Here is a 15603-nt window from a genome sequence, read left to right as displayed (position 1 = left end):
GGGGTGTGCAAGCCCAGCAAGCGTAGGATAGCCCTCGACTCCTTTAGGCTATGGAGCCTCTTGTCCGTCTTTTCGGAGAAGAGCATGGGTCCCTCGAAAGGGAGGTCCTGGATGGTCTGTTGGACCTCATGTGGAAGGCCTGAGACCTGAAGCCAGGCTCCCCGCCACATAACCAGCCCGGTTGCCAGTGTGCGGGAGGCTGCATCCGCCGCATCCCGGGCTGCTTGGAGGGATGCCCGGGAAATTAACTTCTCCTCCTCTACTATAGCAGAAAATTCTGTTTGCGATTCCTGGGGAAGAAGTTCAGCGAACTTGGACAATGCTGAGCATGTGTTGTGTCCATACCGGCTCTCTATAGCCTGTTGGTTGGCTATACGTAATTGCAGACCCTCTGTTGAGTACACCTTTCTGCCAAATAGGTCCAACTTTTTGGCCTCCCTGTTCTTCAGTGTAGACCCTTGGAACCCCTGACGCTCCCTTTGGTTGGCCGCATCCACAACCAGAGAGTCCGGGGGAGGGTGGGCATACAAGTGCTCATGGCCCTTGGAGGGCACAAAATAGCGCCTCTCTGTCTTTTTAGCCGTGGAGGCCAACGAAGCTGGCGTCTGCCACAAGGTGCGGGACATATCAGCTATCGTTTTGATCAACGGTAGGGCAACCCTAGATGGGGCCAAGGGGGCCAAGATGTCCACTACCGGATCCACATCCACCTCGATCTCCTCCGTTTTGATCGCCAGGCTCTGAGCTGCACGCTTAAGTAGCTGCTGAAGCACCCGGTTGTCCTCTAGGGCCAGTGCCGCTGAAGTGCCCGCAACCGCCTCATCCGGAGAGGAAGAGGAGGAGATCACCTGCAAAGGGCCTTCCTCTGTACCCTCAGCCTCTGCAGGGGCCTCCGGCACACGGTACTGCGGTTGCGTGGCCGGTGCGGATGCGAGATGCGGCACCGCGGCCAGTACCGGGGTCAACACCAAACGACGAGGCGTGCTGGGCGGTGCCTGCGGTGTCAGAACCATGGTCCCCGCCGGTGCCGGTGTCTGGTTAGGGGGTGCCGGGCTTTGTTGAGGCACACTCCTGTCTGACGGCGGTGCCGGTGGTGGAGGCATTTGCACCGGACCCACCGACGTCGAGGAGACCGATGCAGACCTGGAGAGCGGGCCGTGCACCTGTCCCATGGTCTGATGGTAAGCCCAGGGAGTCCAGAATGACCACTGGGAGGGCGGTTGCCACTGCTGCTGCCACTGCCCCGGGAAAGGTTGTTGGCTCGCCTGTGAAGCCGACCTCCTGCTCCTCGATCTACTGGAGTGGTAGGATTCCGAGTCTGAGGTCTCCAAATAGGAGGACCGAGGGGAAGCAGTACTCACTGTCACCAGGGGGCGGTGCCGCGGAACGCTCTCTCTGCGCCGGTGCCGCTGGGGCAGCGCGGGGCAGGGACTGGGGCGACATCATGGCTGGCTTGTCCTTTGATTGGATTGGGGGGCGGGCCATGTTCGGCGGCTCTTTCCACCGGTGCGGGGAGGCCGGACCGGGAGTCTTAATAAGTCAGAGGCGGCCTCGAACGCCTCCGGCGTCGATGGGAGACGCACATCCTCGCTGAGGTCCGGGGATCTCGACCAGTCCGGACTCAACCGCACCCCGACAAGGATGGGAGTCGACGGAACCGTGGGAGGGTGCGGTTGTGGCACGGCTTGCCCCACCGCACTCGTGGATGCCGCCGGCCTTTTAAGGTCCTGGTGGGGTGATCGGCCCCTCACCGGCCTCCTCTTCTTCGCGGGCACCAGAGATGGTGATCGGTGCCTTACGGAGGCTGATTTTCTATGTCCCGATTCTCTCCGGTGCCGGGACTTAGAGGTCTTAGACTGGGCCTCCTGTCTTGTTAGCGGTGCCGGGGCGCTGCGCACCGAGGATGAGGTGCTGGGCGCCGGGTCGGCAGGCTCGGGGTCCGAGTGTGGCCATAAGGCCGCCTCCATCAGGAGCACTTTGAGTCTCTGCTCTCTGTCCTTAAGAGTCCTGGGATGGAATTCCCTGCAGATACTGCACCGGTCTCTTTGGTGGCTCTCTCCGAGGCACCTTAAGCAGGAAGAGTGCGGGTCACTCTTCGGCATAAACTTCCCGCAGTCCTTGCAGAGTTTAAACCCTGGGGATGCAGGCATGCCCCAGCGGGGCGACGAGTACGTTGGGGGGAAAAAAACAACAACTATCAACTATCTACAACTAACACTAACTCTAACCTATGAGAGAGGAAACAAATATATACACTTAAAGGGGACACTGCTATGCTTGTTGCAAGCAAGCAAAGTTCCAGCTAGCCGTCACCGGCGGAAAGAAGGAACTGAGGGGGTGGAGGGTCGGCGGGCCCCTACATAGGGCTCCATGGAGGCGCCATTCCAGGGGGCGCTAAGGCCGACCCTACGGATGCTGCTAAGGGAAAATCTTCCAGCTGGCGTGCACACACCTGCTTGGAATGGACATGAACAATCACTCAAAGAAGAATATGGGTTTACTGATTTGAAGTATTTGCTGAAGTTGAGGGAAAATGAACACACAGAGACACACCCCATACTGAGGGTTCAGGATAGAATGCAACACAGATCACCATTTTGGGAAACATCTTTTTAGAAATTGCAGAATGGCACAAAGCTATCCATTTCTAGTTTGAACTGGGAATTATAAGGAATCTGCTTCCCCTCCTTACCAGTCTGAGCATTTTTTTTTTTAACATAGCTAGCAGTTTTGTGGATGATGCATGAGGCAGACTAATATATAACTCACTTTTCTGCGCATATATCGATTCTACAGTGCTGACTATAGCAAAAGCTTGGTTTTGTACCAGTAAATTAAGTATACATTGGAGCAATTTTTTAGGCAGATGAAGCTAATAAATGCAGTAATACGGTAGTGTTTTTACAGACACAATTCTGATAACACACATAAAAGTAAACAATACTTTTTAGCTAAGTAAGATACATATAATATGTGGATGGTGTTAAGCTTAGCCTGTGAATAAATGTATGATCGCTTTTCATATTAGGTAATTTAAGATTTTGAATTTTTAAAAACTCAAGTTAAAAAAGTCAAAGAAAAGGGACAATCCTCTTCAGTTCTGCTCAATTCAATTACAAAATTAAATAATAAATTGCATAGATGGTGACTTTGGCGTTAATTAAGATTGATGGTGCTACAGTATATATTTATTATTTCTATTACAGGAGCACCTGCTTGGGAGTGACAACCAAGGATCAATTGCCCCATTGTGCCAGGCACTATACAGACAAGGAGCAAAGAAGATCTGTCCCTGTACGTGAGAGCTTACAATCTAGGTGAGGTGTTAGACAGGCGGCAGCAGGCAGATGAGGAAAAATGAGTAGTGGGGGAGAGGTTTAGTATAAAAGCAGAACTACTTATCTAACCACTACCGCCACCTTCCCCCCCCCCCCCCCCATGCCCACTTTAACCATGGCTAATCCTATATTATGAGTTTTCCCCCAAAACATCTAAAAACATACAATTAACTCATCTGTGGATTGTGCGTTATGATGTTTTCCCTTTAGCATTTTCTATTTGTTCAGTTTATCATAATGCATTTAAGAATAAATATTTAGTACTTAGTATATCTTCAAATTGATGTACAAACATTAGTTCATTAATCTTAACAATACCCCACAAGATAGGTAGGTATCCTCATTTTATTGATGGGTAATGTGAGGTTCAGGGTACATCTACATTTGATCTGGGAGAGGTGATTCCTAGCTTGCGCAGAAGTACCCCAGGGGGTCAGGCAGGATTATACTCAGAGCTGCTACTCATGTTACTGTGGACACACTGTTATTTTCAGGCGCTAGCTGAAGCCTAGCTATGAAAGTTAGGAATCACACCTCTCAGCTCAAATGGAGGTGTACCCTTAGTGACTTGACCGAGACCACACAAAGAATTAGTAACAGTTAGGATAAAGCCTCAAGAGTTCCAGATTATTTAAAAAAATAAATAATTAATTTAAAAAGTAAGCACACACACACCACACTTACTGAGCCATTTGCTTCCATGAGAACAGAGTTAGGCCAATGCTGAGAGCTCTAGAAAATCCTACCCACTCTCGTCGTCTTCTGATTTAAGACAGTATTTTTTAACTGTGAACATTTTGTGGTGGTCTGAGGAGAACATGTATCACGTTAAAATAAGAAACTGAAATTTTCTGGACCTCAGATTAGCGTAGTTACTAAATTCAGCCCTGGACTATTTAGAAGTACCTGCTAGGGACCAGTGAGCTAGTACTTCACTGAGCTAATTTAGAAATGGATGATTTTTTTTATTGGTTAATTGGGCATCATTTTCTCCAGTGATGTAAACCATTCTTTTGTACACCTGCCAGGTCACAAGGTATTGCTTCTTAACAACAAAACATTCTGGCTGCTGTCTTGCTTTTAATCCACTAATTAAATTGTGACTTTCATCAGCCTTGTTCTGGAGAATGCCAGAACTAGAAATCAATATTTGATATCACCTGAAAGCCTCGAATTCTATCTTTTAAATAGTAGAAAACATTAATGGGAGATTTTCAAAGGCCCCAAGGGGAGAGAGGTGCCCCAACTCCACTGATCGAGTGGAAGTTGGGAGCCTAACTCCCCATTGTACCTTTGAAAAATCTCTCCCTTCATCTACAACCACAAATCATAAATTTAGGTGAGAAAAAGGCAATACAATCATTAAGGTCTGACATGCCTTGCATCCCCAGGCTCAAAAAAAAAAAAAAAAAAAAAAAAAAAATCTTATACCACTGGAAAAAAGAAACAGCCAACTTCTTAATGATTTCTAACAGTGGCAAGCTTATAAAGACCTAAAATACTAAGAATTGACTTTGATATAACAGTAAACTGTTCCAAGCCCTAGTGCTCAACTAGTGATTTGAAAGCCAAGAATTCACTTTTTTCTAAGATTTCATCTGTATTTTTTCAGATTTGAATATTTTAGTTAAAAACAAAAAGGTGAAGTGTTTCTATCACCATGCTGTTCTGTTACAGTGAAAAGTCAAACTAAAAAAATAAAGCAAAAACTTTACTTAACAGGTCGGCCCACCAATTTTTCTAGATTGCACATAAAAGTTGAAACCAGAATGACCTATTTTTGCTTAATTTAGTTATTCAGCTCAAATGAAGGAAACTCTGTCTTTACAATTTCATTATGTTTTAGCACAAAAAACCCTTAAACTGTAACAAGAATTTGCAAGTTGGTTGAGTTCTAGCATTGCTCTCATGGGCCAAATTCTCTCATTAAAGATAGCCTATTCTGAAATATAGCTATTCTATGCAATACCCTGGAGACAGACAGAATGACATCAGTCAACAGAATAAGGATGTTGGCAGTTTTACCCACCTTTCAAATGGATAGGGAATGTGCAACTCTGACCCCTCTATTTCACTCAAAGAACATCAATATCTATTATATTGTCCCTGTGTAACCTCAATAATTCATGCCAACAATTGTTTACCTGCTAATTTGCCATGGAGGTCTCAAACAAATGTGAGGCCAAACCCAGCGGCGTATTATCGCCTAGGCCGACAAATTTATTAATAGCAGCATTTTTGTAATCACGGCATCAGTGATGCTGCGATTCTACCAATCATAGCGCGTATTGAAACCACCAATGACAGCGCGACGCCATTTAGTAAACATACTCGCGAGAATGCTAAATGTTAATAATATGACTGGAAGGAAGAAATTAAGCGGTTCTCAGTTTTGGATCCATGCGCATTCCCGCGCTATAAGCGAAATCGTGCTATACAGATGCGTGTTAAAGCGAGGGTCCACTGTACTTGTAATTTTATTTATAATAAAACTTGTAAATGTTCAATTATTTTAATGATATTTAGATTCATTTTAGTTCAAACGAATTTGTAAAAAAAACTAAAACAAGTTCATATGCGGCCGGGGGCGGCAATTATTTAAGGCCTGGGGCGGCAAAATCATTAATCCGCCACTAGCCAAACCTCATAAGAATACAGAGTTCGTTTTGAGTTTGGTTTAATTAAATATTTTATAGCATAATATTAAACATACTCCACTAGATTCCAAAAATGCCATTTTTACAAATGTAAGACCTCACTACCACTCTCTGCTATTTATTCTTTGATGAAAGGTGGAGAGACACTGCCAATTTTGCAGATTATAGTGTGTTACGGTAAAGCAAAGTGTTGATCAAGCAAGGTTCTGCCGTACCTCTTTGAAATTACAGCATTTATCAGTTTCTAAAACACTAACAAATAGGGGGTTCTATTGATCTCATACTATGGGGTTAGTTAAACCAGGGTTCCAAGCTGTACCAGCAGGATACAACTATCTGTATCCAGAACCTAGATGGACACACAGGCAAGGCTTTAGAGACTGATAAAACCTAATTTTTTTAAACACTGGGAAAGATATTCTACTGAGAAAATCCTTTAAATGGATCTGGCTCTGCAATTGCCCTATTTACCCAATACAATGCTGTTTTCACTTGAACCCTATATGAAAATACATGTTCATGAAAAGTGCTGGAGTTCATTTACCCATAGAGATAAGAGGAGATATTTGCATTTTGGAATTCACACAGTGATATTTCCATAGTGAGTGATGTTTGCCTAAAAGTGAAACTGGAAGTTGTGTTCTTGCTACCTGCAGACTGGCATTCCTCACATTTTAAATACTGCATTAAAATTAAATTGATAGAGAACACAGGAAGGGGCCACTGCCACTTCATTTTATATACAGTAATTGAGCATTGAGTCACAGAATCTCAGATTCTATCAGCAGCTGTTTAACAGGCTGGTTCTCTGTCACAACACCAAAAAACAAATCTATCAACACAACTGTGACAAGTAATTTTCACTTAGACTATCACTCAGAGACAGGTGACAGCCTACCCTTGTTCCATTAGATTCTATATGCTGGATAGGTAATCTTTATATTTTAAGTGGAAGCATAACAAACTTGAAAAGACAGGCAACTAATTTATGGACTGTTTTCTCCTGTTTCCAGAAAAGTGGTCCTGAATTTGTTTGTGTGAAGTAGCTTTTTAACAAGTCCTTCAAATTGTGGCTATTTCTACTTTTAGAAATAGTTACCCACCTAATTATCTTATGATGCTTAGTAAGCCAGTTTTATACCTTGATTATATTCCTTCTTCATGCTTCTAAGAATATTTCCTAGCTTGTTTGCAGAGCTATGCAGAGAAAAGTAATTCCGTTTCGTAGAGGATTTCAGTTTCAAAATTTGGTTTCAGTCCAATTCAGAATGAAAACCCAAAGATTTCTAAATTCTCTGTGAAAGGGATTGGAGCCATGACAGGTTCCATCAGAACTTCACTGAAATCAAATCATCTCCAGGAGCCATTTTCATTTCAAATTGGCAAATTTCAATGAAAAAAAATGTGTCACTGGAATTTTTCTGACCACCTCTACTTGTTTGGTTCAAAACCAAGCTTTCTCTCTCCCAATAGCAAAAAATATATATACGCAACACGTTAAGACAGCACAAATTCAGTTCCCACTACAATCAAACGTGCATGTAGGGGACAAAACACATGCATGTTCCATAGCCATCCTTCCACTCTGAAGTGCATCATTCATATGCAACAGCAGCACTTCAAAGATCGTAGACAAAGGGAGCAGCAGAAAAGTGGACATCATGATACAACATCTGTATAACACAACACTTCATAATTATGATATCCAGCCTATATGAGCAAATGTTTGTTATAAACCTTACGATCATACATTTTCTACAGACCATGGAACAAGATATTAAAAGTGATGTGACTATATTAGATAAGCAAACAAAAATATACTGCAATCAGACAGTCTCCAACAAATACACTTACCCGAGAAAAAACTATATCAAGGTAGGAGAGTTGGATGGTTTTGTGGCTAAAGCATATGAAAATCTGAAGATCCAGATTCTCATCCCAGCTTTTCAAACTGCAATGTGGTCTTGGAAAATTCACTTAACCTCTTACCTTCATCTTCCCGTTTGTAAAATGGGGATAAGAATACCTATTTACCTTGCAAGTTATTTGGGGAAGTTGTAATGTTTGTAAAGTGGCCTAAGATCCTTAGAAGCAAGATGCTACATAAATGCAAAATATTATATAATACTGAGGAAAGCAGAGATTTCATCTATTTGTTATTGTCATGAAAACCTATTAAAAGTATCAAAATGTGTCTTTAAAATATAACAAAGAATATTGGGGAAATAAATCTCCATTATTTGCTCAGACAAATGAGTGTCTATTGGCACAGCCCTTGTGCAAAGTTTTGATAAAGCAATCCCGTATCAAGTCTACCAATGAAGACATGTAGATCTCTTTGTCCCAATCCAAGAACCAATTTTACATAAAGCTACTCTGAAAGTACTACTTGATATGGGGAACAATAAATCAAAAAGTTTTTAATCACTTGCACATATTAAATTCTGTAATCTTGAACTGCATTACATGAATGATTGACTTCTGTAATCTTGTTGTAGCTATACTATTTGATTTGTATGTACATAAACAGCTGCCACTGACAGCTGTCTACTGCTATCTTGCAACAAAATATTTCATCTCAGCAGGAAAACCTGTAATTTTTTTTGCTGCAAGTTTGCTTTTTTCTTCCTAAAGGAGATCATAAAACCTACAAGGCACATACCTTTTCATAGTAAACTATTCCATATTCTTTATCATCACACTTGACACACCGAAACTCAATCATCAAGTACATAAAATTAGAACTTCGTTTTTCACTCTAAAAAGAAAACAGACTAAAGATGTGGACTGTATATTAAAGAAGAGCATCAATCTTCAGCATTTTCTTAACAGTAATAACCATATTTCCTTTGTGCTGTAACTGATGGATCAAATTATCAGATGTTGTGGCAATTACTCAGTTTATAATTTCACATAACTACTTACTCTAGGACACAAGCTTCCTCTGGCATTATATATTGTCATTCACACTCCACAACAAACATTTGCATTCAAGAAGAGGAAACGGTTTAAGTGATCCAATGGAACAACAGAGTTAAAGTTGCACTATATGGTGCTATGTTGGCACACCAATGGCTTCAAGATGCAGTCTGCTCAGTTTACAAGTTTTCTAATTGCTAACACTGCAAATAAAACTTGGGATCTTGGAGTGTGTTGTTTCTGATTTGCATATCACCACCAGGAATAAAAATTCTGCTACTGAACCTTAGTAAACAGCTCTGCACAACTCACAAGAGAATTAGTCTGCCCACCCAAGGAGGTATGGACTGTCCAGGAAAGCACAGTCATGAGAATCAGAAGATAGGGTTCTGCTACAGACTGCCTGCTTGACCAAGGGTCAAATCACTTCTTCTGTGCTAGTTCTCCCTTCTGTAAAAACAGGTATGTTTCACTGAAGGTTAGAATTTGCACAGTACTTTAGAGTCCGCAGTGAAAGGTGCTATAGAAATGCAAATCATTATCTCTGCAGGTCTCATTGAAATGCCAAGTAGCTAAAAAAAAAATTCTTAGGCTTTGTCTGCACTGGCAAGTAAAAGACAAAACTTTTGTCCTTCAGAGGTATTAAAAAAAAAAAAAAAAAAAAAACCAACACTCCCCGAAAGACAAAAGTTTTGTCCATGACAAGCACAGGTGTGAACAGCACTTTCACAGCAGATGCGCTCTCCTGTGGACAACACTAACACTGCTCATTGTGGGAGGAAATTTTTTGTCACCAGGAGAGCTACACTGCACGCCTTTTATCACAACCGTGTCACTAAAAGCTGCATAGTGTAGACATAGCCTTACACAAGCAAGCAGCTGTCAACACAGGGAGCAGATGTGTTGAGTAAGGTGGTCATTCTATGCACCTTTCAGAGCATAGGCCATTTAAGGAGATCATTTTTGGCTTCATGGGTTAACACTTCCCTCCTGAGTTGGAGGCAGTTCACTTCGTAGGTTAAAAACAAATAAGCAATTGATTTAAGCAAAAAAGTCTCCAGATGCAATATTTTCCCTCCCAAACCAACATCAATTTAAACAAAAGGTTGTGAGTTGATTAGAAAAGGATTATAAATTTAACGTAGAGTTTATATGGGTTGAAGTTTACTGAAGGAAGTTGTTTTGACAACTTCAATTCTGCCCCACCCCACGATGCTCTAACAGTCTTAAGCACCTATAGCCAAGTTAACTGATATCTAGATCTATTTTCAACTACCTCTGTATCACTAACGCCAGAGAAAGTCATTCTTTTTAGATTGATTTCTTCCTTTAATGTGCACAAGAGAGAAGAAAAATAGGGCAAGTCATTTGAATTACAGTCTTACAAGCAAGCCAAGGCTTCCATATCAACAAGACCCAAAACCCATTATAAAGCTGATATATGATGACCTACCTCATTGATCATTTCTATTTCTCTAAAGGTCAGTCTGTCCAGCCAGTCTACTTTCACCATGTGACCTTGTCGATGAGATTTGGTGAGCTGCCATAGAAATATATAGTGATACTATTTAAATTGCTGTGACTAAAAAAAGAACATCCAGGCCATAATTTCAAAGACAATCACACATGAAAGGGATGGGAAGAGAGGGAGTTAAAAAGCTTCTACATTACAAATAAAGCATGCCCTATAAACAATCTGCATTATAAAAATATTCCCAGGATCCAAAACATATTGATCACAAAAGAAAGGACAAAATATACACATCACTAACCTTAGTTTTGAATTCCGAATAATATGACATATTAAAAGTGTCCTATTTGTAAAGCAGAACTCTAGCATGACAAAGTTAATGGCTTTGTGGTTCGTTCCATGTGAAAGATTTCTGAATCTAAAATCTCCAAAATTAGTGACTGCAAGAGTTTGATACTTCATTTAACTTTATGAACAATACTTCTTGTCCTTAAAAGTAATTTAAAGATATGATTTCAGTAAGTCTGTCTTCGCCAGTAATACTGCATACAGCAGAGATTCCAAAACTGTGGTCTTGCATCTGCTGGTGGTCTGTGGAGAGCTGGATGATATGTTACTGCAGGGGTAGGCAACCTATGGCACGTGTGCCAAAGGCGGCACACAAGCTGATTTTCAGTGGCACGCACACTGCCCGGGTCCTGGCCACCGGTCTGGGGGGCTCTGCATTTTAATTTAATTTTAAATGAAGCTTCTTAAACATTTTAAAAACCTTATTTACTTTACGTACAACAAATAGTTTAGTTATATATTATAGACTTATAGAAAGAGACCTTTTAAAAAACATTAAAATGTATTACTGGCACACGAAACCTTAAATTAGAGTGAATAAATGAAGACTCGACGCACCACTTCTGAAAGGTTGCCGACCCCTGTGTTACTGGTTCCTTCTGTATCTCATTAAAATATATTCCTAATGCTACTATTCTGCCTAAGCAATTGCCATAGTTCCTAGAGATGTCATGTGACTATCTCCCCTTCCAATGGCAGTCTATGAGACAATCTATTAACTGTGGCCCACACTGTACAGTTCAAGAAGAAACATAGAAGAAAGCAGTTTGTCAATCACTTGGGGGTGCAATAAAAGTTTACAAGAAACGACAAGAGCGCTAGGCCTTCCTAATACTAAGAAATTAGGAAAGCCTTGAAATACGGTAAAGTGACCATCTTTTTGCCAGAACAACAGAAATTATAGTACATAGAATTTAAGGTAAAATTTCAAACACAAGTTATTTCTGAAAATTAGACATACATATTTTTGAAGTTTTTACCTTTCATATCCAGCAAAAGTCCCCAGTCTTTATAGCAGAAATAAGATAATGTATTATATTACACTATAAGGCTTGAAGACTTGTAAATTAAAGTAAATTAAAGACTCCTGTAAGGCAACTGACTTGTTAATTTTGTATTTTTCTAGGGGTTTTGTTTGTTTGTTTGCTTAAAAATCAAAATGTACCATGGCCCACATTAAATGGATCTAAAACTAGGTAACTGACAGGGATCAAAATGTAACTGTAAACAGATAATCATGAAGCATTTTCTAGTGGGGTCCTGTAAAGATCTATTCTTGGCCCTATGCTATTTAACATTTTTATCAATGACTTGTAGGGTTGTCAACTTTGGTTGGACGAATTCCTGGAGATCTGATCACATGACAATCTTTAATTCAAGATTAATCTTTCATTCCTGGAGACTCCCGGACAATCCTGGAGGGTTGGCAACCCTAACACTTGGCAGAACACACAAAATCAACACTGAAAGTCTGAGATGACAAAGATTGGGGAGTGGTAAAAAAAAAAAATGGATATGACACGTCACTCAGAATAATCTGGATGGCTTGGTAAACTGGGCGCAAGCAAACAATATGCATTTCAATATTGCTAAATATGAAGTTATACCCTAGGGGAAAAAGAACATAGGTCATATATTCATGTAGCGTCTATCCTGGGAAGCAGTGTAACTAAAAAATACCTGGGGGTCACTGCGGATAATCAGCAGCAAATTAGCTTCAATGAGATGCTGTTACCAGAAGGGCTAATGTGATCCTTGGATATATAAACAGCGGAATCTCAAGCAGAAGTAGAGGGATTATATTACCTCTGTATTTGGCACTGTTTCAACTGCTACTAGAATAGCGTGTGCAGTTTTGGAGTCCACAATTCAAGATGGAGGATGATAAATTGGACAGGGTTCAGAGAAGAACCACAAGAACGATTAAACAGTTGGAAAACATATCTTATTGTGACAGACTCAAGGAGCTCAATCTATTTAGCTTAAACTGAAGGTTACACTCTGATTTAAGTATCAGAGGGGTAGCCGTGTTAGTCTGAATCTGTAAAAAGCAACAGAGGGTCCTGTGGCACCTTTAAGACTAGTTAGTCTTAAAGGTGCCACAGGACCCTCTGTTACTCTGATTTAAGTCACCCTTAAGTACCTACATAGGGAACAAATATTTGATAATGGGCTTTTCAATCTAGCACACAAAAGATATAACCTGTTCCAATGGTTGGCAATTGAAGTTAGACAAATTCAGACCGGAAATAAAGTGTAAATTTTTAACAGTGAGGATAAACAATCACTGAACAACTTACCAAGGGCAATGATTTATTCTCCATCATTGGCAATTTTTAAAATCAAGTTTGGATGTTTTTTTCTAAAAGATATGCACTAGTTCAAAGAAAAAATTAATTCAGAGAAGTAAAATGGTCTGTATTATGCAGGTCAGACTAGACGATCACAGTAGTCCTTTCTGGCCTCAGAATCTATGAAAAGTTATGTTAGGACTTCTGTTAAGCTAATTATTATGGCTCAGCAATTGTTCATAGCCAGGATACTAGTAATTCAAATATGGACAACAACAACAAAAGCATTGAGTGCAAAGCATAAGACAGCTCAGATGCCTTATAAAAATCTATTAAGTGGAACTTCACAGGCATAGTATGCTATCAAAATACATGCACAATATGCTGGTGTTATGTGGCTGTCCTAGCACCATTCTGCAAGCCTAAAATGTAAGGGCTGAAAAGTGAAGAACTGCTTTTGCCAATGTGTGTCTATAGACAGGCTCAATGAGTATTAGGATAACATAACTTATGTCTGTACTATATAAAATGATTGTATATATAATATGCATGCTGTATATTTACACCCCCATTGGATAAAGGAAAGTAGACAAACATTTACATTTCATTTACTCTTTTCACGAGACGCTTTCTTTTGACTGGGGGGGAGAACAGGAGGAAAAAAGCCCAGTCCTGCCGGAAGTTTCTATTCCTTTCTATATTTACAGTAGCACCTTGAGGCCCAAATCAGGTCCCACTGTGATGGTATTGTACAAACACGTAATGAATAAACTGCATGGAATTGGCAATAATTTCAGAAGTCATGAGTCAGACAATCCCCTCTCTCAAAAGAAAAACAGATTTTTTTACACCTTATTTATTTTTAAGTCATAGTATATTTTTTTTAAAAACTGCCATATGATTTTTTTTTTTGCCTTTGTAGAGAGAAGCAGCATGCCCCCAATTTGCATGCAATCATCACAGAGCTAAAATTCAACCTTAGATACAAGTAGTGTAGACCTAACTGTTCACTACTTGGAAGGAATTCTGCTTACCCTCTCCTATCACTTTAGATGTGGGGAGCTGCCATTGTACCCCTCTCCCTACCTGGACAGGACTGGATTAGGGTCACTGCCTCCTCACTCTCCATTATCTCCCTCAAGTCTTCTGTCCTTACCACCTGCATCCATTTGCCTCCCCATATTTCCCTCTTATTCTGCTACATATTTTTCTCCTTCTCTGTCACGCCACATTTCCCTGTATCTGCTACTCAAATTCCTTTGATTCCTGACATTCTCCCTCCCTGTTGCTCCCAGCATCCCATTCTCAACACCTCCCACATTCTCCTGCTTATCCCTCAGGTGGCAACTAAGGTGGCCACCATGTTCCCTGAGCAGGCTACCTTCAGCCATTGGAAGCAATGAGGGCTGGCAGAGTCACTTCCAGTTAAAGGAACCTGGAGGCCATCTTGCTGCGGGCAGTCTGTGGCTTCAGTACACTGAAACTAAGTGAAGACAATCAATTTGTTAAGGGTACAACTTCACAAGACTGAAAGCAGGAATTAGAATGACAAGAATCCTTTAAAAAAATCCTTCAAAGCTGCAAAGACCATATATAGTCCCTTTCCTAGGGATCTTACTAACTAGGTTAATGAAAAGATGTGACAGCTAGAGGAAACAAATGAAAATGGGAGTGATGAGGAGGAGGTGGCAGAGAAATAAGCACAAACACTAAGAACCTGATCCCATGAGGTGCTAAGGCATTCTCGTCACCCACGAGAGAGTCCTTTAATTGACAACGAGAGCAAAATATGAGAGTTGAGGTTAGCCAGCATCTCCCAAGAAATAGCCAAAAATTACCTAAATGAGGAACTGTAGGTTCCCAGGGTAACAGCTAAGAGATTATGATTACGCAGGATTGGTTAACCTTCAGCTGTGTGTGTTATCTGTGGATCCTTCCAGTAAATCCCCCAACGTGTGCACCTGCTCAAATGTAATCTACAAATTAAACTGTACACCAGGGAGGTAGAGTACAGCTATACTCTCTGAGTATATTGGACAGTATGGTAGTCTTTGGACACAGCTTTTTAAAATTACATCTATATTTTCCATCCTTTCCATCCCAACAATGCAGAGTGCCTCAAATTATAAATCCTGAAGTATTCTTTTGCCAGGACCAGTCTCTCCTTCAAAGTCTTCACCAAAGCTGGAGGAAAACCTGAAGAAACCCGCTACAGGGTTATGACATCCAAAAGCCGGCACAACCCAAAGTTGAATTTTGCTCTCTCTATATAGCATTACTGGAATGGAGAATGGGAGACAGGTAGAAAGCCAAGTGTGTTCAACAGAAGGAGTTTATTAATGGTTTCCTTGAGATTAGTTATTTGATTACTGCTCTGGATATTTGTGTGGAAGGCTGAAATGGTGTTGCTGAAATCAAATCCTGGTATGAATTACAAAATGGAAGAGATCTAGGAGACACTCCATCATGGCTAAACGTTATATGCATGACCACCATTCACTGGATTCAAACTTGCAATGTTTTCCATTTGTCTGAATATACAGCACTGAGCTTTTTCGAGATGATTAAAGAAATATGTT

The 15603-nt window shown here is 41.0% G+C and overlaps 1 protein-coding gene across 1 annotated transcript in view; it reads right to left on the bottom strand.

The window, feature by feature from the left end:
- Positions 1–15603, bottom strand: part of PIK3C3 (phosphatidylinositol 3-kinase catalytic subunit type 3) — a 136648-nt gene that overhangs the window by 104428 nt on the left and 16617 nt on the right. Inside the window, exons 5-6 of the mRNA XM_065406376.1 lie at positions 10368–10454; positions 8658–8753 (exon numbers count right to left, since the gene is read on the bottom strand). Coding sequence (XP_065262448.1) covers positions 8658–8753; positions 10368–10454 — 183 coding nt within the window. The remainder of the gene's footprint in view (positions 1–8657; positions 8754–10367; positions 10455–15603) is intronic.

This window comes from Emys orbicularis, chromosome 6 (genome assembly GCF_028017835.1).
Source record: "Emys orbicularis isolate rEmyOrb1 chromosome 6, rEmyOrb1.hap1, whole genome shotgun sequence".
Taxonomy (NCBI): domain Eukaryota; kingdom Metazoa; phylum Chordata; order Testudines; family Emydidae; genus Emys; species Emys orbicularis.
This window is presented reverse-complemented; position numbering and strand designations above follow the sequence as displayed.